The sequence below is a fragment of the Zingiber officinale genome, chromosome 5A, assembly GCF_018446385.1.
Source record: "Zingiber officinale cultivar Zhangliang chromosome 5A, Zo_v1.1, whole genome shotgun sequence".
NCBI lineage: Eukaryota > Viridiplantae > Streptophyta > Magnoliopsida > Zingiberales > Zingiberaceae > Zingiber > Zingiber officinale.
Window position 1 is genome coordinate 5,424,958 of NC_055994.1, and position 24,923 is coordinate 5,449,880.

At 34.0% G+C, this 24,923-nt stretch overlaps 1 protein-coding gene across 1 annotated transcript; it reads left to right on the top strand.

The window, feature by feature from the left end:
• The first annotated feature begins 1,553 nt into the window (after positions 1–1,553).
• On the top strand, positions 1,554–7,046 carry LOC121979353 (calcineurin B-like protein 7). Its single transcript, XM_042531335.1, has 9 exons — positions 1,554–1,687; positions 2,762–2,907; positions 3,855–3,937; positions 4,035–4,094; positions 4,362–4,470; positions 4,645–4,697; positions 5,428–5,508; positions 6,090–6,202; positions 6,588–7,046. The coding sequence occupies exons 2-9, from the start codon at positions 2,823–2,825 to the stop codon at positions 6,652–6,654; spliced, it is 651 nt and encodes a 216-aa protein (XP_042387269.1). The 5' UTR covers positions 1,554–1,687; positions 2,762–2,822; the 3' UTR covers positions 6,655–7,046.
• The last annotated feature ends 17,877 nt before the right edge of the window (positions 7,047–24,923 follow it).

Here is a 24,923-nt window from a genome sequence, read left to right on the forward strand (position 1 = left end):
CCATGTCCGAAGAAAAGCAAATGCTAATAAGTTATAACGAATCAATTAATTCATGGTCAAATCTCCACATGATGTATATTGTTTATATTATAGATCTGGCGAGGGATTAAATGGTATAATAAAATTGTTGGTAGTTTGGAGAATTACATACATGACTATTACTTTTCAATTAGCGATTTTTACATTAATTGTGACTTCATTTGTTTTACTGGTTAGTGTATCCGTTATATTTACTTCTTCTAATAGTTGGTCAAGTAAGAAAAAGATTGTATTTTTTGATTCATCATTTCTTTTCTTCGATCCTAGGAGAAAAATGAATTATCTTTTAGAAACCTTTTGGATACTTTCGTCTTCTGATTTTCGTCGTTCTGGATTTCAGAATTGGCTCTTACTAAACTTCATCCCTATTTGTATCGGTTTGGAGGAGATAAATTATAAATAGCTATTAGTACTGGTGCATATATATTATACCAAGATTTGAATACTAAAATTTATAGTGACAGTACCTTATGCGCTATCCACTGGATCATCTCGAAAGATAATAAGTACTTTTATAAATATTTAATATAATAAATTTTAAAATTAATTTTCTGTAAATATAAATATACATATAGAAATATTTTCTAAATATCTGATTTTTATAAAGAATTACTGTGTTAAAATAAATATCTTTAAAATTTATCCTACTATCTTAGAGAGATCACTAAGTCGTTCATGAGCTATTCGAAGTTCGATTCGATAAAAGTTCGTTTAATGAGACTCGTTAAGATAAACAAACCAAGCTCAAATTTTACAATATTCAGCTCGTTAGCTCGTGAACATGTTCGTTAAGCTCATAAATCAATTTTTAAATAAAAAAATAATAGTTTTGATATTGAATTTATAGATTTTACACTCTATTTATGAAAAACATTGATAAATATATTAAATTTATTTATTAAAATAAAATTATAAATTTTAACAAAAATATTATAATTTTTTAAAATATATAATTTAGTTTTTAATGAATATTTATATTTATAATTTATATTTATTAAATTCGTTTAGGCTCGATAAAAATTTGAATAAACTCGTGAGCCATAAATATATTCATTAAATAAAGCTCGAGCTCGGTTCGATTATAAACGAATCAAACTCAAACATCCAAAAGTTCGACTCGGCTCGATTACACCCCTAATTGGGAGGTCTAGTTTAATTTGGCCCGATATGATTGAATCGTGTGGCTCGATTTGAAAACGGTCCGGTCGTTGGATGAGAGGGGCTCGACCATGCATGTGAACTTGGCATATATGTAATTAGTTAATAATATATAGAAATTTAAAACAATTGATTTAAAAAATGTATGTAGTGCAAATATCAATTTTGTATTATTACCAAAAAAAAAAAACTGACGTCACATTTATCCTCGTTTATCGGCGCCATCTTCAAAAGAGACTTTATGTCTAATTTTAGAAAAACAATAAAAAGTGGTGACTCATTGAAAAATAACATTTATGGGTTAAAGTCAAATTTAAAAATTAATTAATAATAATAATTTTTAAATTAGTTGAATCGTCATTGTTGTTTAAATGTGTAGCTAGGAACGATGCCCTCTCGGTTGTGGAACCACGGAGGACGGAGGCAGTCCCTGATCTCGTGGAGATCAGTAGCCGGCGCAAGGTCGATCGAGTGGGATTAAATCGATTTGGTAAGAGGTCGAAATCTCTGTTTGCTTCATTTCTAATCTCATTCCATCGCTCTCGTTTTGTGCGGATCGGTTTTTCGTTCTGGCGTCGGAATGTGTTTTTCGAAGGGGACCGGATTATCTGCTTCCTTCTTCTTGTTCGTTCTGGGGGAATCGGTTTTTTGTTTAGTAGGTTTAGATCGAAGTCCGCGTTGGACACGAACTCGAAGATTCAAATACCGATCTTTTTGGGTATTTAGTACTCTTTTTTTTTTTTTTTCTTGAATGCTATTGTTATTATCAGGAGTTAGATCCGAGGTGATGGCATCGCGTGGCGATCCTGAGATGGTCGGTTGTATCTGGTATATAATGTTTGGGGCGAGAGTGGAATAGATCTGTATATGAACTTGGGTTTTTTGGCCTAAAATTGCACTGCCTCTTTCAGAGTTTTTTGCTAGAGATTTTGGGTAAACCCCCCCTTTTTTTTTTTCTTTTATGGTTATGAATAAGTTCTCCCTTCAACAAAGCCATCGGATGGTTGGGAGTAAATTCTGTTCAGTGAAACTGATGGATAGTGAGGGAGCTAGAAAATTATGGAAGTGGGAGCAATTATGCCTTTAAGAAAACAAATAGCTTGGCAAATTGAAGTGCCCGATTGCGGGGACGCAAAAACACATCAGATGAATCATGTAAACACAAGATTTGCCCAAACGATCTGACAGAAAGAAAATCCATATAGGAAAATAAAATAGCTAAGTTTGGTAGGTGTCGTGAAGAATTGATTGGAGACAGATCACTTCAGTCAACACTATCTAATCAAAGAAAACAGAAAATAGAAGATAAGAAGGTATAGGTGAAGAACGATGGCAAAAAGTTGAAAGAGCGACACTTGGATATTTTTGCTTCTACGATTTGAAGGCTGCATAATATCTTAAATTTTCTTTTACTGCTGATAAATATGATGATTAAATCATGTGTTTGCACATGGAATGGTTCAGTTTTTGACTTTAGTGAGTTCAGTTAAAACAATTTCGTTTTGTTTACTATGACAGTATCATATCGCATGTGTGTGATCGTGTTCTCTGTGTTATTTCTCAGGAGCTGGCCCAGCTGAACTCAGCTACTTCTTGACCTGTCTTCATACTCGGTTGTCGGTCTGATGGGCTGTTTCGCTTCTAAGCTCAGCGGCAAACACGCAGTCGGATACGAGGACGACCCTGTGGCCCTTGCTTCTCTGACTAATTGTATTTCTTCCTCTTTCTTCTTTTACAATCCAGTTGGTGTTCATGCTTCACGAATATACCATGCATGCATTATCTGCACTGTTGCTTGCTATTTTGTCCTCATAAGAAATACTAGTTTTGACGTTTTTCAGCCATCAAGGAGTCTATGTGCACAGTATGGTTAGGTCTTACGTAGTCCCCTATGTCGTCTATCTCTTATCACTGAATAGGAAGGATTCAACAATCAACAGTACGAGCCTATAGAACAAGATGTCCCCTCCAAACTCATGTCTTTGTACACTTTAGGATTGGGTCCTAGTTTGTTTCTGTATAGCCGTCGGATCACTCCTGATTTTACTCACCCCGTCCCTCGCTTTGCCATCCTGCCACGCCCAACTCTATTTATTTTTTTTGTCATCGCTTTGAGGTCCCACCCAACTTTTGATTTTTTTTTTTTTTTCAATCATCGCTTGTGATTAAAATCTGGATATATCAGACAGCAAATAGGTTGGCTCCATATTTGTCCGATCAACAAAAATCAAAATAGTAACAAAAACGCTAGAGAAAGAAATACTTTGCGTTTTCAAAAGGTTAGGCTCCTTTTTTAGTTAATTAATGAAAAAAAAAATTGATGCATGACACTGTACTGTAAATTTTGTGTGATATATCACTGCTATCGATTTCATTTTCTGTTTGTTATTAAATTTTCACATGTTTCAATATTTTATAAATGGTGGTAAAGAACGATTATGCTAGTTCCAACGCCTCCGTCAATCAATCTCAAGATCAACATATAGAAGTTAAATCACGGTGGCTACTGGTCTTTGAAATAATGACTGATCAATATTTTATAAATATGTTCATAGCTGCTTGCTTGCTTCGGAAAAATGCATCGATAGTATTCTTTTGGTATCTTGACTATTCAATATGCAAAGGAATTTACTAAATTCAGAAATATTATTTGACAGTCACTGTAAATGAGGTCCTCGCCCTTAATGAGTTATATAAAAAGTTGAGTTGCTTGATTATTGCGGATGGGCTAATCCACAAGGTATATACTTGGGCGTTTAACAGCTACATCACTCATGCGGTACGATGGGCTGTCTTTGTTGCTTTTGTCACTTATTCTTAATTATGCCATTGAGCAGGAAGAATTCCAGCTTGCTTTGTTCAGGAACAGCAACAGGAGAAATTTTTTTGCAGACAGGGTCAGTGCTCCCTGGTTTTTTGTTTTTTGTTTAGCCTTGTTCATATATACTATTGTTTGGGGCAACAAAATAGTACGTCAATAATTTATTTCTAGGTGAATGAATATCTATGGGGCCACAGCTAAATTTCTTTTTTTTTTCTTTATGATTCAAGAACATGCATGATCGGTTTGTCTTTGCTGACAAACTTGTGAAATTTCTTTTCAAACATAAAAAGCTATCCGTAGATTAATTCTGTTCAAGCTCATACTGGCGTTTTATTTACAGGTATTTGACATGTTTGATATCAAACGAAATGGGGTTATTGAGTTTGGAGAATTTGTTCGATCACTCAGCATCTTTCACCCAAGAGCCCCGGAATCAGAGAAGATTGAATGTAAATGCTTGAATATTATTAGTTACCTTCTTGTAGACTATGGCTGACCTTAGAAGTGAAATAGTTGGTTTACTTTATACAATAACCTCCAACAATAACTGGTTGGACAAGTTTTCAAATAATTGGTTTTATGTTAACTTCTAATTCTGTTTGCTTGCTTCATTTTACTTGCAGTTGCATTTAAGTTGTATGATTTAAGGCGAACTGGCTTCATAGAGCGTGAGGAGGTGAGCATAAAATTTTTCTTTTTTCTATCTCTAGATTTCCCTGCTGCGATGAATTCTTCGAGGACTTTTATTTCGTTTGAGAAAGAGCTAGCCTTTTTGTTATCTAAACTGATATAATGAGATTTCACTATCAACGTCTAGAACTACAGTAGGGTATTAGAAAGCAATCCATGTTGGCTGCATATTCATCCTGGGTCTTAGTTTTAGAATATATTCGGTTGTGTTAGGTTAATCTATGTTCTTGACAATTGTAGCTATGGAGTAGAGAAAGACGGCTTACGGATTGTCGTCTAACTTTTGCAAATGTTGGTATGTGTCCGTATTTTTCTTGAACTTCTCTGAGTGATTGAAGTTGCACAACATGACCACTTTAAATCTGATATAAATATGTTTGTACTCATTCATGGACACTTGATCTGATGGAAAGAATCTATTTTGTTATTAACTTGTTGCAACTGTCTTATGACCGACAATGCATATCTCAATAAAGTATAACTCTTTCGTTTTAGAGGCCTACCTGGAGCCAGTTCTCCGCATTCTCTGCATTGGTCTCATTTGAGCCCAAGTCTATGCAAACCTAATTCTCAGGGCATTAACTTCGTTGATAGTAATGCTCAGATGTGTTCAATAAAGTAAAATTAAAAAGAAATTGGATGGATAACTTAATTTGACATTTCATTGTTAGTCTTATCTGGAGAAAATCATTTCCATTGGCTGATATTATGTGCAGTTGAAGGAGATGGTGATGGCTATTCTCAATGAATCAGATCTGTCTCTGTCGGATGAACTTGTTGAAGAAATTGTCAATAAGGTGAGTGTTACACCCTTGTTGGATCTTTACATAAACAATCAACTTCCCAAAAAAAAATTTGTACGATTTCCAAGGAGCAACAACGTTTCTACATTGATTCAAATATCAGCATTTTTCAGTTGACTGCCAAACGTAAACAAATTAAATCCCTTAGCAACATCGGCATCAACAAGCTTTGAGCTCTTTATTCCTCACACCTTCAACATTCAAGTGACCATCAGTTGAAGCTATGCTTAGTTGCTCTAATTATAAATTTTTTACTTTTATCTTTTCTAGTAACCTTACAAATTCGTTTTTATATTCTCATCTCTGCTAGCATATTTTTTTCTGTAATGCTTTATCTTTTTGTCTCTCCAATACTCTGATTTACAAACTATGGTTAACCTTACCAAGTCTTATGAAATTAAATAATGATATTAAGTAATAATGTGTTGTACAAATCATAATCTAAGAAAAAAGATAATGTTTTAGGTGTCACAATGAGATCCTAACGTCGTAATATGCTTGTTTGCAATTAAGATACCCTTTGCTGTTGTAGATTTCAGTTGCCAAACCAAATTCTTATTTGTTGTCTTTTGAAGACTTTCAATCAGGCAGATATTAAAGGTGACGGGAAGATCGATCCAGATGAATGGAAGGATTTTGTCAGTCAAAATCCATCTTTGCTCAAGAACATGACTCTTCCTTATTTATCGTGAGTCCTAAACTGAATTTAATTCTTACTCGGTCACTTCCGTCTGCTACATTTATTCACATCATTTCAGTTAGATTTTTCTTGTACTATATTTGTTTGTTTCCGTATAGTTTCGGTCAGGTTTTTCAGTATAGTACTGTTCAGCAACCAGAACTTTCAATTTACTACAATGAAATGCTTCACACAATTTGGTGGGGAATCTTATTCACCAAGATGCAGTACTGGAACAAGTAACCAAAGACATTTGCTCATAAACAATAAGATTCCCCTGCATCTTACAACCGATTGCATTCCATTGTAGCATGCTCGGATGCAATTCAACAATACACTTTACATTCTCTAAATTTTCCATCTTTTTTTCTAATGTGCAAATGGATTTATGCAGGGACCTAACAACCTCATTTCCTAGTTTTGTCATGCAAGCAGACTTGAGCGACACAGACGCCATGTGATGTTATATCAACTACCATCACCCGTGTTCTGCTCCAGCTGAATCTAATGAAAAAGGATTACAACCGGTAGTTGCCGAGAATTGCATGTACATAACATAAGAGAAGTAGCACCAGAATGGCAAGACCCCTACTAGTCTTTGGCGGCATATTATAAGATGGATATGCTGCTATTATATGTTGTCGTCCTTTTGTTCCGGTTAATATTGTGGAAGCAGCTAGCAGAAAACAATGATCAAGATGTGCTAAGTATATTGTATATTGTAGTAAATAGTGATTACGTTTATCCCAGATGTTTTTTATAGTCTGTCCCTAAATTATAATCAATCGTTATGTGGCTAGAAGATGTGCTATGTATATTATAACTTAGTGAGGTTGACAAAATCTTATAATTAGATATTGAAGTATATGCAAGTATGCAACCGCCCATAGCTTGGTTGGTGGGGCGAAGGGCTGTATAGTGGTTGCACGTGCCCTTAAGTCGCTGGTTAGACTTTGGTAAGTCAGCTGCTACTTTATAAGTCAGCTGCTTTATATATATATATATATATATATATATATATATATATATATATATATATATAAATTTATTATCCTGCACGACGCTACAGTACATGACCGTGCGCGCCGTGCAGATAACAATTGTTTTTATTTTTTTTTATTTTTTTTAATTTATGAATTAAAAAAATAATTGAAAAAAAAATAAAAAATAAAATATTTTTTTAAGAGTTTATTTTTAGGGTTAGTCTTTGGTTGTAGTATTAAAGTTATTTTTTTTTAGATTTTATCTCTGGGGTTTAGGTTTCCCAATTAGATTATAGTGTTTGGTTTTAAAAAAAAATTAAAATAAAATTAATTTAAGTATTTATTGAGTATTGTAATATGTTAAGAGGATATATTAAGGTATTAAAAATTTATATAAAGAAATGTTTAATTTTTTAATTGATTTTAAAATATTAAAAAAATAAAAAAATAAAAAAAAGTTGATCACAAACCGATCAATACATATCCTGATCGGTCTGTGGATAACTTAGAGACATATCATCAAACTATAGTTCATCATCTCACATCTTAAATCCTCTATATATATATATATATATATATATATATATATATATATATATATATATATATTATAACATTTTTAAACACTAAGATTATATTTGATTAGGAGGAATGTAATAATTTATAATATAAATAATTAGACTTGAAATGTAATTGGATTACATGTTGTTAATCTTATAATATATATATATATATATATATATATATATATATATATATATATATATATATATTTAATTTTTAAGATTATATTTGATTAGAAGAATGTAATTTTATATAATTATTATAATTGAAATGTAATTGAATTACATGTTGTTAATTTTATAATTCATATTATAAAATTTTATTATATGTTGTTCTTTTTGTAATTCAAATTATATTATATTACAATTTTAAAATTACATTAAATAAAATAATCAATCTTATAATATAATTTTTATTGTATTATAAGTCTGATTATTCCTCGTCAAACATAGCTTATTATAAGTAAAATCCTAAAAGACTTAATCGTAAGTTAAAAAAATAAAAATAAAAATAAGGTATCTCCTCGAATCATCATAAACCCAAAAACACCGAACAATGTTTTTGTTGAATAGTATGGTTTACCATTATTGTTCACCATTTAGTATTCATAATTAATATTTACTGGTTAGTATTTATAATTATTGTTTACCATTACCATTCAATACTACTGTTTACAATTATTATTCACTATTCATAATTATTATTATTATTATTCACTAATTACTATTTACATGGTTAGTATTCACAATTGCTATTCACGAGTAAAATCATTGAAAAACTCACTCCGAACCAACTTCTACTTCTAAAAACAACTTAACTTCTACAAGAAGCATTAAAATAATTGGTATAAGCGTCTTAAGATCTTCCAGACCACAATATGATGCATAACTTCAAATTCTAAAGACTTTCAGAACTTTCAAAAATTAGACTTTTTAATTTAATATTTTATTCCCTAGTTAGAAAAATTATTATTGGTATCTCAGGGTTATTTTAATATGATCAAACAAGTTAGGTTAGCTCATGTTATGTTTAATCCTATGTATAAGTGTGTAGAAACTTAAGAGCGCAGGATATTGAGCAAAAGACGCAGCTAGCGAGAAGAACGACACGAGAGAGAGCCGACAAGCTCGGTACGTCTGAGGGACGAGGTGCTACGGAAGAGTATGTGGGCGGACGAGAAGAAGGCGCGCGGCATTTCCAAGGGATGAGAAGCCAAGAGCGGAAGCTTGCTCAAGAAGGCCGGAAGTTGGGTTCGGGTGAGCCCTATTCCGGATAGCCAAGGTCACCCAAGCAAGAGGAACCGGAGCGGAAGACCTTGACTGAGGCGAGTGAAACCGGAGCAGAAGACACGGAATGAAAAAGTCAACTTGGTTGACTTTCCTAGTTCGGGCGCCCAGAACCCTTCTAGGCATCCGGAATCAAATTTTATCCGGATAATGTTTGACCGCAATCCGTTACGAACGGAATAAAATTTTATCCCCTCCAGGCGTCCAGAACCCTTCCAAGCGCCTCGAGCAAGGCTATATAAGCAGCTTTGCTCCTAAAGCTAAACAACAATGAGAAATACAAAGAAACAACACTTGTGCGCTTAGTTTTCTATTTAGCTTTCTTTTATGTGCGTTCCATTGTTGTAAAGAGGCTTCTCCGCCTGAAAGAGAATTTTAGTGCGCTTTTTCATCTTGGATTAACAATGTCCCGAGTTGTAACCAAGTAAATCTGTGAGCCTCATCTTTTTAGTTTATCTCTTATTTTGTTTATGCAAGTGTTCTTTTATCTTAAGCTATAAGTCCAAGAAAGGTTGCTTTTGCTTGTTTTGTGCAGGGGCTATTCACCCCTCCTCTAGCCGGTCGTCGAGGGTCCTAATAAGTTGTATCAAAGCAAGTTTGCTTCAGGAGGACTAACCGCTGAACGAAGCACATGAGATGGTCAGACCGAGCATCTACCCACCAATGTTCGAGGGGGAGTTCCAAGATGGAAAAAGAAAATGGAGGTATTCTTTAAAATCAATTTTGAATTGCTTTTAATAATGAAATTCGGTTTTGTAGCACCCAAAGGAAAAGAAGAATACTAGTGGACGAAGAAGGAGCAGACTGACTTCGTGGCAAATGGCAAAGCAGAGTTCCATCTATTGAGTGTCCTACCGCCACAAGAAGTCAACTGGATCGGCGCCTACGACTCAGCAAAGGAGCTTTGGGAAAAATTCCTTGAGCTACACGAAGGGACGTCCGAAGCCAAGCTTGCGAGACAAGATCTACTAAGGAATTAGTTAAGCAACATAAAACTGGAAGCAGAAGAAATCGTTGCACATCTTCACTCGAGAATGAAGGAACTAATCACCAAACTCATGAATCTCGGAGAAAATGTAAGTAACCGAGATTCAGTCAAATACGCCCTTAATGTATTTCCTAGATCTACTGAGTGGGCATCATTAGTAGATGTTTACTATATTTCTAAATATTTAGATTCTGTTACCTTAGAAGAAATATTTTCAACATTTGAAGTCCATGAAATGAGATGTGCATATACGAAGAAGGAGCCGAAGCACAACATTGCCCTTAAGACAAAGATGGATGAACAAGATTCAGAATCTTCTCTCGACGACGATAAAATAATAATGATGGCAAGATAATTTAAAAAATGATTTAAATCTAGAAAAACTAACCATCTACAAGGTAGAAAGAAAAGAACAATCAGATACTACCATTGCAACGAAGAAGGGCACATTAAAGACAATTGTCCTAAGTTAAAGATCAAGGACAAGGACAGAGGAACGAACAAGAAGTATGTCCAATCGAACAAATACAAGACTCTAAAGGCGACATGGGATGAAACATCGTTCAAATAAGACATTGAGGCATTTTCTGGACTTGCGTTAATGGCAAGTCATCAATACAACGTAAACGAAGCAAGCTCGTCCAAAATGAGCATCGAGAGCATCAATGAAGGGGGAGCGACATCGGAAGAAAACAACACTTTATAGGAAGTTACGGATAACGGGATCGACAAAGTGAGTCGAGCACGATCTCTTCCTCCTGATAAGTCATTCCAGTTTATAAAATATTTATCAAAGAATTGTTGCAAACTGGAAAAAGAAAATAAAGAGTTAAAATTAATTCTAACCAAATCTTACCTATTAGAAGATTTTGAAAAATTAAAATTGGAAAATGATGAATTGAAAATAAAGTAGAAGACTTGAAAAATTGTGTATGTTTAAATGTTAAAAATCAAAATATTAGGAAATATAATAATTTGAACTTGTATTTTAATTATCATAAGGGACAAACTAGGAAAATTTCTTAGAAATATATTCCTAAGAGATTTTTAATTAACCCAGTTGGCTGGAACCTATATTGGGTTCCAAAGTCTTGTCTAAATTAAACTTTAATTAGACTTCGGGCTTTCAACGAAAAAATTAAATGTTTGAATTTCCTTAAGAGGCCTTGTGTAGAAAGTGGTTGTTGCTCCAATAACCAAGAAGACATAGTGTCTTGCCACAACCTGAAAGTCAATTAATGAAATAAAATGTTTAATTCACTAACTGATAAAGTATTTAATTGTAATTAAATAATACTTTAAATAGTTACTCAAACATTTTTTTATGTTTTTAACTTAGAATTTTTTTTAAAAAAAAAGAGACTTTAAGATTTTTTTAAGTATCAGTTTTACTTTATCAAAATTATTTCTACGAAATTAGTTCATACAAATTTATCTAACTTAGAAAATTATTGATGTTATAATTTTTTTTATGATATCAAAAATATTTTTTACTTAGAATTTTTTTTCTAAAATTATTGTAATTTTTTTTAGGAGCTATCAAAATTATTTTTAAAATTTTCAAAAACTTGTTTTTTTATGTACAATTTTTTTTAGAAAATTTTGATATTACAATTTTAGAAAATTTTTTGCACTATTATGGTAAAATTTATCTCTGTTACTTTATGTTAGTTTACCCTAACTTAACTTGATGCTCACATCAAAGAGGGGGAGATTGTTGGTACCCCAAGGTTGTTTTGATATAATCAAACAAGTTAAGTTAGATCATGTTGTGTTTAATCTTGTGTCTAAGTATGCAGGAACTTAGGAGCACAGGATATCGAGAAAAATATGCAGCTAGCGAGAATGGCAGCACGGGAGAGAGCCGACGGGTTTGGTGCGTCTGAGGGACGAGGTGCTGCGGAAGAGTACGCAGGCGAACGAGAAGGAGGCGCGCGGTATTTCTGAGGGATGAGAAGCCAGGAGTGGAAGCTTGCTCGAGAAGGTCGGAAGTTGGGTTTGGGTGAGCCCTATTCGGGATGGCCGAGGTCACCCAAGCAAGAGGAACCGGAGCGGAAGACCCGGACAGAGGCGAGCGAAATCGAAGTGGAAGACTTGGACCGAGGCGAGCGAAACTAGAGTGAAAGGCCCGAACTGAAAAAGTCAACTTAGTTTACTTTCCTAGTCCGGGCGCCCAGAACCCTTCCGAGCGTCCGGAATCGAATTTTATCCGGATCATGTTTGATCGTGATCCGTTTCGAAGGGGATAAAATTTTATCCCCTTTCAGGCACCTAGAATCCTTACAGACTTCCCGAGCAAGGTTATATAATTAGTCTTGCTCCCAAAGCTAAACAACAACGAGAAATACAAAGAAACAATACTCGTGCACTTAGTTTTCTGTTTAGCTTTCTTTTCTGTGTGTTCCATTGTTGTAAAGAGGCTTCTCCGCCTGAAAGAGAATTTTAGTGCGCTTTTTCGTCTTGGATTAACAACGTCCCTCGTTGTAACCAAGTAAATGTGTGAGCTGTTAGAGTGTATACTAAAAGCCTAGCTTTTGGTATAAACATTTATAAGAATCACATTGGTCAAATGTCTACATTTATGATAAATGTAGTTGTTCAATTAATTTATATTGTAGATAACATGGTGTGTGGTGTCACACACAGAAGATCATGTTATCAGTACCTTATAAATTATAAACAGTAGCTCACGACCAAGATGGAAAGGAACAAACCATTGGAAGGTCGTAGTGTAATTAGGTATTAGTTTATCTTAACTATATAATTACACTAGTACACTTAGAGTGTATTGAGTAGGACCATTTGAGGTCGTTCCTTTTGTACTGACTTTATGAAGGAACAAAGACCTCAGTTATTATGGAAGTGTGTGCTCTTAATCCTAATATAATAACAAGCACATATATTTAATATTTATTTCTTTAATTTATCAATGGGTGAGATTTAGTTCGATAAATCAATAAGCCCGATAAGTTGGGAAATGATATCACTTATAGTGTGTGTTGTTGATTATAGAAGGAAACTGTGTCCTAGTGATCTAGGTTGAGAATGTCCCCAAGAGGAGCTCATAAGGATTGTCATGTTAAACCCTGCAGGTGGACTTAGTCCGACATGACGATGAAGTTGAGTGGTACTACTCTTGGAGCTAGATATTAATTAAGTGAGTTGTCAGTAACTTACTTAATTAGTGGACATTTGTTATCTTAAACACAGGGAGACTAACACACTCATAATAAGAAGGAGCCCAAAATGTAATTTGGGATTGGTGCGGTAGTTCAATAATAGTTCTTTAGTGGAATGAATTATTATTGATGAAATTAAGTTGTGTGTTCGGGGCGAACACGGGATGCTTAATTTCATCGGGAGACCAAAACCAATTCCTCCCCTCGGTCCCTATCGTAGCCTCTAGTATATAGAGATTTATACCCACCGCATACCCACCTTCTTACCCATCCAATGGGGCCGGCCAAGCTAGCTTGGAACCCAAGCTAGGGCCGGCCAAGACCAAGTGGATGAGCCATGAGGGTGGGCGGCCAAAGCTTGGGTCCCAAGCTTAGGTGGCCGACCACTAGAATATTTAAAAGGATTTGTATTAAAATTATTTCTTATGTGGATATCATGATTTTAAAAGAGAGTTTAAAAATTAAAAATTTCCTTTTATAGCTTTCTACAAAAGATTAAGAGAAGAGATTAATCTCTTTCCTTATTTGTAGTTTAAAAGGATGGTTTTAATTTTTGGTAAAAACTTTCCTTATTTGTAAATCATCTACATGTTTAAAAGAGAGTTTAAAATTTGAAATCTTTCCTTATTTGTTGATTAAAGGAGGATTTTAAATTTTAAGAAAACTTTCCTTTTTAACCATGTTCATGATTTAAAAGAAAGTTTAAAAATTAATAATTCTCTTTTATTAGTTTCTACAAAAGATTGAGAAAAGATTTGATATCTTTCCTTATTTGTAGATTAAAAGAGATTTTAATTTTTAGAGATGACTTTCTTTTTATCCACATGTTTAAAAGAAAGATTTTAATTTATTAAATTTCCTTTTTATAAACCAATCATGAAGGGATTAAATTATTGGAGAAATTTTATAAATTTCTGGAGACAGATTAGGAAGTTTTAATTAATTAAAACTCTCCTTGTTTGTAGCTTTGGTGTGGCCGGCCAAATAAAATTGAGAAAGAAAATTGTTTTTAATTAAATAATTTTTCCTTTTCAATGGAAAAAGAATTAAGGAAATTTTTATTAAATTTTCCTTATTCGCCAGGATCAAGGATTATAAAAGAGGGGGTAGAGGAGGCTTCAAGGCTAACGACTCTATTCTATTTTTCTCCCTCTTTTTTCCTTGGTGGTGTGGCCGGCCCTATTTCTCTCCTCTCCTCTTGTTGGCCGAAACTTACTTCTTGGTGGAGCTTTTGTTAGTGGCCGGATCAAGGAAGGAGAAGAAGGAGAGAAAGCAAGCCTCGTTTCTAGCATCCCTTGGAGCATGGTGGTGGTGGCCGAACCTCTTCATCCTAGAAGATGTTTTGATGGCCGAAACTTGCAAGGAAGAAGAAGGTGATTGGTGGTTTCTCATCTCGGAAGATCGTTGCCCACACAACGTCCGAGGTTAGAAGAGGAATACGGTAGAAGATCAAGAGGTTTTTCTAAAAGGTATAACTAGTATTTTTCTTTCCGCATCATACTAGTTATTTTTGGAAATAACACTAAATACAAGAGGCATACGATTCTAGAGTTTCGAATTTGTTTTCGATATAGTGTTCTTTTGTTTTTCTTGTCCTTGTGATTTGATTGTTCTTTTCGGTTAACCTAAAGTTATTTTAGGAAATTAAATATTAGCTTTTTATAAAAGGTTTTGTCTAGTCGGTGGTGGTTGCTCTCATATCCAAGAAGGTCATGTGCCTCGCCACGTCAGTACTGGGAACCAATTATGGAAATTAATATTTAATGGAGTTAATAACTTAAGGTGACTTGGGTCGAACGTGTTAAGTTCCGCAGGAGATCCAAGTCAAAACCTAAAAGAACAAATAGATTAAGTTTTGGATCAAACGTGTTAAGTTCCGCAGGCGATCCAAAATTTAATTTAAAAGAACACATGGTAGCTAGGAAAAGGTTCAGACCTTTGTACAAAATTTTTGTACAGTGGAACCTCTAGGCTTTCCGAGTAGCAACCAACAATTGGTATCAGAGCTAGGGTTTTGCCTCTGTGTATTTGGTATTAGTTTAATTATGCACATGTCATACATAATTTAGGCAGGATAATAGTAGGATGTGCTAACTTTGTGGATGCAGGATCCAACTATTATGGCTTTTAGTTATTATGTGTGTGATTGGACCCTTGGACATGTCAAGGGCATTTATATGTGTGTGCATGATTGTATTATAAAATACAGCAGGAGCTGTATTTAGTTTTATTAGGATTTTATTTTTGATCTAGATACATGTACATTCCTTTTATGAAATATAGGATCAAAAATGTAAAATTCTATTTATGTCGCGGATCGAGTCTTGCAAGGCGTGGAACCTTTTAAGGACCAGAGGCGCAGCGGAATAAGGAGCAAGATGGATGCGACAACTAGACCCGGTGGCAGTGGCCAAAGATGGCAGCAGCTAGGGTTGGTGACACACGGAGGACAACAATAGATAAAAGTCATAATAGTTGAAAATTAGTTCTTCTATTTATTGCTTTTTATGCTGTGTTGTGTGTGCTTGTTAGTATGCATATTTAGTAGGCTAGCATAGTTAAAATTCCTCATTTATAAATAACTAAGTGGGAGTGGGATTTTTAAGTAAATCCCATGGTCTCCATTACTGGTTTGTAAGTGATGCAAACAAGCTTGCGCGTTGGCTCTGAGTGCCTTCCTCCATAACGGATGAGCTTGTTTGTGGATCACTAGAACAGACTTCCATTTTTGGATGACTATAGGAAGTTAATTAAGAGCGTGTGATCTTCCCCAACGGAAGGGGCATAATCTTATTAATAGACTTAGTGTCAAGTAATGGTATACACTTAGACACATTTAATAGTATCCTCCCCAACGGAGTCACTACTATCACTTGTGTGACCAAAAGGAAATCAACTATTGATTTGTCATAAAACTAGATTGGCAATATAATAAAATTAATAAACCCCTCTTACAAATGTTTGAATTTGTATACGTCCACACTAACGTGGCATACAAGATTCATGGTGTTTAAGGTAATTTTATTTGTCAAAAAGTTATATTGACAAGATAGTCAATGGGTAAAACCCTACTCTTACAAATGATGAATTTGTATACGTCCACACTAACGTGGCATGCAAAATTCACGGTGTTTGAGGTGTTGGTGAATTTAAATAATATTGTTTGAGGAATCAATGTTATTTTAAATTCAAAGAGTTTTGACCAAATATTTGATCAAAGACAGATCAACTATTAATTTTATTCGTCATTAAGTAAAGTTGACGAGATAATAAAATTAATGAATAAAATCTCCTCTTCGATTTTGTATACGTTCACACTATCATGTCATACAAAATTCATGGGGATTTTAAGAAGTTGATCTTGACCAAATATTTTTGTGATTCTTAGGATTTAAAATGTTTGTCAATCCCCTAGTAGTCATACTATAGAAAAGACTTAGTAGTCACAATTGTAATGATTGGAAATAGGACTTGGGCATTAAGGTAGACTGTCTTCTTAGAACTAAGAACAATTCAGGTGTATTTAATTCATTAGTTGAAACATGTCTAGTGGTGTTATCTACCAGAACCTGGAGTGTAGATACAAGATGCCATTAATCATGTCTGCAATTCATTGCAGGGTTCCAGGAAACCCGACAACTAAATGAAAGGTAAATCACCGTCCACATGGGCACTACTGTAAAAGTGGTAGCTGTTGCAGTGGGAGATGTTTATCCTTTGATAAGAATAAAATATGGATTTTAAGTAATTGTCTTTACGTACCAAGTTTAGAAAGAACCTGATTTCAGTTTCTAAACTATTATAGATATTGTGTCTATTTTGATAACAAAGTTGTTATCAAGAAAAATAGGAAAGTTATCTATTCTGGTATGATGGTTGACAATTTATAATCCAATAACTCCCACGATGCAACAAATGGAAATTAGTAACACATCTTCTAATTTTAAGAGAAAGCAACCTTCGGAAATGAACCAATTATATCTTTGGCACCTAAAGCTAGGTTATACTTAAGTAGGATTCATTGGTAGCTGATGAACTTTTGGGTTCATTGGTAGTGGAAATCTTTCCAACCTGCGAGTCTTATTTGGAAGGAAAATAACCAAGAAGCTTTTAAGTCCAAGGGGTATGGAGTCAAAGATATGTTGAAATTGGTTCATTCTGATTTGTGTGATCCTATGACTATCCAGACAAGAGGTAGTATTGAATATTTCATCTATTTTATAGACAACTATTCAAGATACAAATAAATTTACTTAATGTACCGCAAGACTAAGTACTTTGATTAGTTCAAAGAGTACAAGGCTGATGCGGAGAAATGTTAAAGTAAATGTCACTATGGTAAGATCGTAGTGGCAAGTACCTCTTGGGAGAATTTAGGAGTCACTTATCAAAAGTAGGGATTCAATCCCAACTAACTGCACCTGGTACACCCCAACAGAATGGTGTAGTAGAAAGAATGTAAAGGACTCTTATGAAATAATTAAGATGATGAGTTATTCAGAAAATTACCAAATTTGTTTTAAGGATAAACTCTGATAACGAAAGTGAACATAGTACCTTCCAAGTTAGAACTCTCTACTCATATAGAATTGCTGAATAGGTGAAAACCTATTTTGAAGCATATTCGGATTCGGGTAATCCAGCACATATGTTAAAGAGAGACAATGATAAGTTGGATAGGAGTTCACTTGTTTGTAAGTTATCTTAGATAAACAAAAGTAGGTTTATAGTCTTAAAATCAGAAGGTCATTGTTAGCATCAATGACTGTTTTTTTAGAAAAGGACTATATAATGAACCACGTGCTCATAAGTAAATTTGTTCTTAAGGAAATAATAAAAGACATGTCTAATCTAGTACCAATTGTACAAGATGAGATACCACAAGGAAACTGCAACACGTATCACAAATGATACACAATTACAGAAAGTGTCTTGTCATAGTGGGAGGGTTGTTAGGCAACCTAAAAAGATTTATGTTTTGGGAGAGTTTTTAGACTCGATCCCTGGAGGACATGAACCTGATCTTCGGACATATGACGAAGCACTCCAAGATAAAGATGCAATATCTTGGCAAAGAGTAATGAATAACAGAATTAGAATATATGTATTCTAATAAAATCTGGAAGCTTATAGAACCATCAAATGGTATAAAAGCCTTTGGGTGTAAAAAGGTCTATATAGGAAAAGAGGGATAGACAGGACGGTGGAAACTTTCAAAGCAAGGCTAGATGATAAAGGAAACTTTTTCACTGGTAGTCATGCTTAAGTCTATCCGGATTCTTTTATCTATTTGGCAAGTGGATGTCAAGACAGCATTCCTTAATGGAAGTCTTGAAGAAAACATCCATATAAAGCAACCAGAAGGGTTCATTGCAAAGGGCTAAGAGCATCTTGTGTGTAAGCTCAATCAGTCTATGGACTGAGGCAAAGCTTCAAGGTCTTGGAACATCCGGTTTATCAAAGTAATCCAGATCTATGGATTTAGTAACCGGATAAGTCTTGTGTATACAAAAGATGTGATGGAAACGTGGTGGTATTTCTTGTACTATACTTAGATAACATTTTTGGTAGTTGGAAACAATATCAAAATGTTGTCAGAAGTAAGGGTATGGTTGTCCAAACAATTCGATATAAAGGACTTGGGAGAATGTATATATTCTTGAGATCAAAGTAATAAGGGATCGCAAGAAAAGAATATTTTACTTATCCCAAGCTTCATACATCGGAAAAATCCTTGCTCGTTTTAAGCATACAAAACTCCAAAACGGGTTTCTTACCTTTTAAGCATGGAGTGTCTTTATCTAAAGAGATGTCTCCGATGACATCAAAGGAGATTGAGTACATGCAGGCAGTTCTTTATGCTTCGGCAATTAGACAACCTAATGTATGCTATGCACGAGATCAGAAATCTGTTTTGCCAAGGGCATAGTTAGCAGATATCAAAGTAACCCTAGACAAGGACATTGGACTGCAGTAAAGCATATATTAAAGTACCTTAGAGGCGCTAGAGATTATATGCTAGCTTATAAGGCAGTTAATTTGGTCCCTGTGGGTTACACGGATTTTGACTTCCAATCGGATAGGGACAATAATAAGTCAACCTCGGGGTTTTGTGTTTACTTTAGGAGGTAAAGTCATAACTATGGAAGAGTGATAAGCATAGGTGTTTTTCTGGACTCCACCATAGAAGCTTAGTATATGGCAAGCCTCTGAGGTAGCCATAAAAGCTGAATGACTTAATTACCTCAAGATAGACTAAGATATGATTTCTAGTTTGTCCAAAGATTATTACAATTTATTGTAATAATAATGGTGCAGTAACAAACTCAGAGAAACCATGAGTCTATAAGGCAAGTAAACACAATAGAGCGCAAGTACTACCCAATACGAGAAATTGTATAACGAGGAGAAGTTGTTGCCGCCTAGATTTCATCAGATGATAACCTAAGGTCCTTAAGACAAGAGCTTTTTGAAAGGCATGGGAATCAGATGTATGGCAGCAGATATGGCAGCTTAGTCTTTTAGTATAAGTGGGAGATTGTTAGAGTGTATACTAAAAGCCTAGCTTTTGGTATAAACATTTATAAGAATCACATTGGTCAAATGTCTACATTTATGATAAATGTAGTTGTTCAATTAATTTATATTGTAGATAACATGGTGTGTGGTGTCACACACAGAAGATCATGTTATCAGTACCTTATAAATTATAAACAGTAGCTCACGACCAAGATGGAAAGGAACAAACCATTGGAAGGTCGTAGTGTAATTAGGTATTAGTTTATCTTAACTATATAATTACACTAGTACACTTAGAGTGTATTGAGTAAGACCATTTGAGGTCGTTCTTTTTGTACTGACTTTATGAAGGAACAAAGACCTCAGTTATTATGGAAGTGTGTGCTCTTAATCCTAATATAATAACAAGCACATATATTTGATATTTATTTCTTTAATTTATCAATGGGTGAGATTTAGTTCGATAAATCAATAAGCCCGATAAGTTGGGAAATGATATCACTTATAGTGTGTGTTGTTGATTATAGAAGGAAACTGTGTCCTAGAGATACTAGGTTGATAATGTCCCCAAAAGGAGCTCATAAAGATTGTCATGTTAAACCCTGCAGGTGGACTTAGTCCGACATGATAATAAGGTTGAGTGGTACTACTCTTGGACTTAGATATTAATTAAATGAGTTGTCAGTAACTCACTTAATTAGTGGACATTCGATATCTTAAACACAGGGAGACTAACACACTCATAATAAGAAGGAGCCCAAAAATGTAATTTGGGATTGGTGCGGTAGTTCAATGATAGTTCTCTAGTGGAATGAATTATCATTGATAAAATGTAATCAAGCACATATATTTGATATTTATTTCTTTAATTTATCAATGGGTGAGATTTAGTTCGATTAATCAATAAGCCCGATAAGTTGGGAAATGATATCACTTATAGTGTGTGTTGTTGATTATAGAAGGAAACTGTGTCCTAGTGATCTAGGTTGAGAATATCTCCAAGAGGAGCTCATAAGGATTGTCATGTTAAACCCTGCAGGTGGACATAGTCCGACATGACGATGAAGTTGAGTGGTACTACTCTTGGAGCTAGATATTAATTAAGTGAGTTGTCAGTAACTTACTTAATTAGTGGACATTTGTTATCTTAAACACAGGGAGACTAACACACTCATAATAAGAAGGAGCCCAAAATGTAATTTGGGATTGGTGCGGTAGTTCAATAATAGTTCTTTAGTGGAATGAATTATTATTGATGAAATTAAGTTGTGTGTTCGGGGCGAACACGGGATGCTTAATTTCATCGGGAGACCAAAACCAATTCCTCCTCTCGGTCCCTATCGTAGCCTCTAGTATATAGAGATTTATACCCACCGAATACCCACCTTCTTACCCATCCAATGGGGCCGGCCAAGCTAGCTTGGAACCCAAGCTAGGGCCGGCCAAGACCAAATGGATGAGCCAAGTTGGTGGCCGGCCAAAGCTTGGGTCCCAAGCTTAGGTGGTCGACCACTAGAATATTAAAAAGGTTTTTTATTAAAATTATTTCTTATGTGGATATCATGATTTAAAAGAGAGTTTTAAAATTAAAATTTCCTTTTATAGCTTTCTACAAAAGATTAAGAGAAGAGATTAATCTCTTTCCTTATTTGTAGTTTAAAAGGATGGTTTTAATTTTTGGTAAAAACTTTCCTTATTTGTAAATCATCTACATGTTTAAAAGAGAGTTTAAAATTTGAAATCTTTCCTTATTTGTTGATTAAAGGAGGATTTTAAATTTTAAGAAAACTTTCCTTTTTAACCATGTTCATGATTTAAAAGAAAGTTTAAAAATTAATAATTCTCTTTTATTAGTTTCTACAAAAGATTGAGAAAAGATTTGATATCTTTCCTTATTTGTAGATTAAAAGAGATTTTAATTTTTAGAGATGACTTTCTTTTTATCCACATGTTTAAAAGAAAGATTTTAATTTATTAAATTTTCTTTTTTATAAACCAATCATGAAGGGATTAAATTATTGGAGAAATTTTATAAATTTCTGGAGACAGATTAGGAAGTTTTAATTAATTAAAACTCTCCTTGTTTGTAGCTTTGGTGTGGCCGGCCAAATAAAATTGAGAAAGAAAATTGTTTTTAATTAAATAATTTTTCCTTTTCAATGGAAAAAGAATTAAGGAAATTTTTATTAAATTTTCCTTATTCGCCAGGATCAAGGATTATAAAAGAGGGGGTAGAGGAGGCTTCAAGGCTAACGACTCTATTCTATTTTTCTCCCTCTTTTTTCCTTGGTGGTGTGGCCGGCCCTATTTCTCTCCTCTCCTCTTGTTGGCCGAAACTTACTTCTTGGTGGAGCTTTTGTTAGTGGCCGGATCAAGGAAGGAGAAGAAGGAGAGAAAGCAAGCCTCGTTTCTAGCATCCCTTGGAGCATGGTGGTGGTGGCCGAACCTCTTCATCCTAGAAGATGTTTTGATGGCCGAAACTTGCAAGGAAGAAGAAGGTGATTGGTGGTTTCTCATCTCGGAAGATCGTTGCCCACACAACGTCCGAGGTTAGAAGAGGAATACGGTAGAAGATCAAGAGATTTTTCTAAAAGGTATAACTAGTATTTTTCTTTCCGCATCATACTAGTTATTTTTGGAAATAATACTAAATACAAGAGGCATACGATTCTAGAGTTTCGAATTTGTTTTCGATATAGTGTTCTTTTGTTTTTCTTGTCCTTATGATTTGATTGTTCTTTTCGGTTAACCTAAAGTTATTTTAGGAAATTAAATATTAGCTTTCTATAAAAGGTTTTGTCTAGTCGGTGGTGGTTGCTCTCATATCCAAGAAGGTCATGTGCCTCGCCACGTCAGTACTGGGAACCAATTATGGAAATTAATATTTAATGGAGTTAATAACTTAAGGTGACTTGGGTCGAACGTGTTAAGTTCCGCAGGAGATCCAAGTCAAAACCTAAAAGAACAAATAGATTAAGTTTTGGATCAAACGTGTTAAGTTCCGCAGGCGATCCAAAATTTAATTTAAAAGAACACATGGTAGATAGGAAAAGGTTCAGACCTTTGTACAAAATTTTTGTACAGTGGAACCTCTAGGCTTTCCGAGTAGCAACCAACAATCCTCATCTTTTTAGTTTATCTCTTATTTTGTTTATGCAAGTGTTCTTTTATCTTAAGTTATAAGTTCGAGAAAGATTGCTTTTGCTTGTTTTGTACAGGGGCTATTCACCACCCCTCTAGCCGGCCACCGATGGTCCTAACAATTATTTCTTTAGATCATCATAAATATAATTACTATTTTAGATCTAGAACATATAATCACACTACCAACATATTGATAATCTACATTTAAATACCATCATAGATCTACTCCTCAATATAGGAACTATATTAGATTCTCAACAAAAATAAACTACACATACATTAGAACAAGGATCTACCACTTTAATTCAACAATCACAAATAATAAGTGATCTAAAAAGAAACATAGACTTCTTAAAAGATGCACAAGATTTGCTAAATAGAATATTTAGCCAACCCAATCTACTTAGTATTCTTACCAAGGAAGAAATTCTATTTTTTCAAGACTTAATGAAGAAAATAAGCCTAAGAACTTTGAATTTCAATCCAAACATTTTGAACTTCAATCTAAGATAATTTTACTGCAAATCAAAGACCTAATTACCACACAGAAAACACAGATAGAAGCAGAACTAAAACTTCTCCATACCACATTTGAGGAAATCAAGTTTAAATGAATAAATTGAATTTTGAAAATACATATTACGAAGAAGCCCTAGACTTTTCTAGACAATTTTCAAAAATCCAAGTTAACGACTTTTCTAACGTTGAAGTTACTGAGAAAGGAGATCAAGTTTTTAATCCAACAAAACAATACTATAATAGTATTACTAATATCACTACACCACAGACTAACTATACTAGAAAATAAACTACTTTAAGTCGAAACACAAAATCAGAAAACATCTAAGGCTCTCGAGTGGAGAGAAACTAATATAGAATCTAATAAGAGAGTTATGCAAACTATCTATAGGAAATATCATCCCTAGATAACAACCCAAAACTTATTCCTTCTTAATTAATACCGCCCAGTCATAATGAGTCTAACAAGAAATCAAATTGAACCCTTTACAGGTTCCTCAACAATAAGAGAACAGACAAAAACAAACACAACCTCCTAGTTAGATATTGTCAGAACTAGAAGGCGTGTAACAATACCTTAACTTATCAATTAGAAGACCTCACAGACATAGACAGGAACTTGATAATATTTTCCAATGAACAATTAAACTCACGTAATCCAAGAGGACTATATAACCAAGAGATACTATCTTTTTCTACTTCACTATATCGCTATCATAGAACACAACCTTTTCATCTTCCTAATGGAGGAGAGAAAAGATTGAACTTTATAACCAAAGAGTCAATAAGAACACTTTGACAAAGAGATATAATTATATTCATCTAGGACTAATTGTATTCGGTCTTAGAGGATTAACTAGGAAAATTATAGGAGCAAAAGTATTCCTCGTTTTATATGACACTAGATTTTCAGACGATGAAAAGGTCATCATCTGACTTACTGAGGTAGATATGAATAATAACATATGATTTACATATTTTTACCCAAATTTTAATGTGATTATTCCAAACTTTATCAAACACATTAAAATTTTAGTCCAAGCCAAAGGATATAAAAACTTTCAAAAAAAAATGTCTAAATAGACATAATTTTCTTGGAAAAGACTATGACACAAATAAACAATAGTTTTAAGATATATATCAATAATATCATTGAAGCTCTTACATCAAAATGTATTTACTACATAAAGCCAAAAGAGTTCTCGTCAGAAAATCTAGCAAGACTAGACTGAATATGAGTCTATAACTCAAAACCAAACTCTTCAACCTACAAAGTCAATCATGTATAAAGGCAGGCTTAGTGGCATGACTATTAGGGTGTGTTTTGTTCAGATTATCACGCATAACCTTGGTTATGTGATTATCTGCATAACCAAGGTTATGAGGAATGAAACATAACCAAAGGTTATTTGGTTTAATTTAGGCAATACAATAAAATCTCATTTATTTGAAAGTTTTAATACATAATCTAGTGTGATATTTTATCGTATTATCCTTGATTTAATAATGATAATATTATTATTATTAGTGATATATATAAATAAATAA

Coding starts and splice junctions, on each gene's coding strand:
- LOC121979353 (XM_042531335.1), top strand. CDS start 2,823: ATGGGCTGTTTCGCTTCTAAGCTCAGCGGCAAACACGCAGTCGGATAC. Junction 4,095..4,361: donor GAAATTTTTTTGCAGACAGG/GTCAGTGCTCCC, acceptor TTTTATTTACAG/GTATTTGACATGTTTGATAT. Junction 4,698..5,427: donor GCTTCATAGAGCGTGAGGAG/GTGAGCATAAAA, acceptor TATTATGTGCAG/TTGAAGGAGATGGTGATGGC.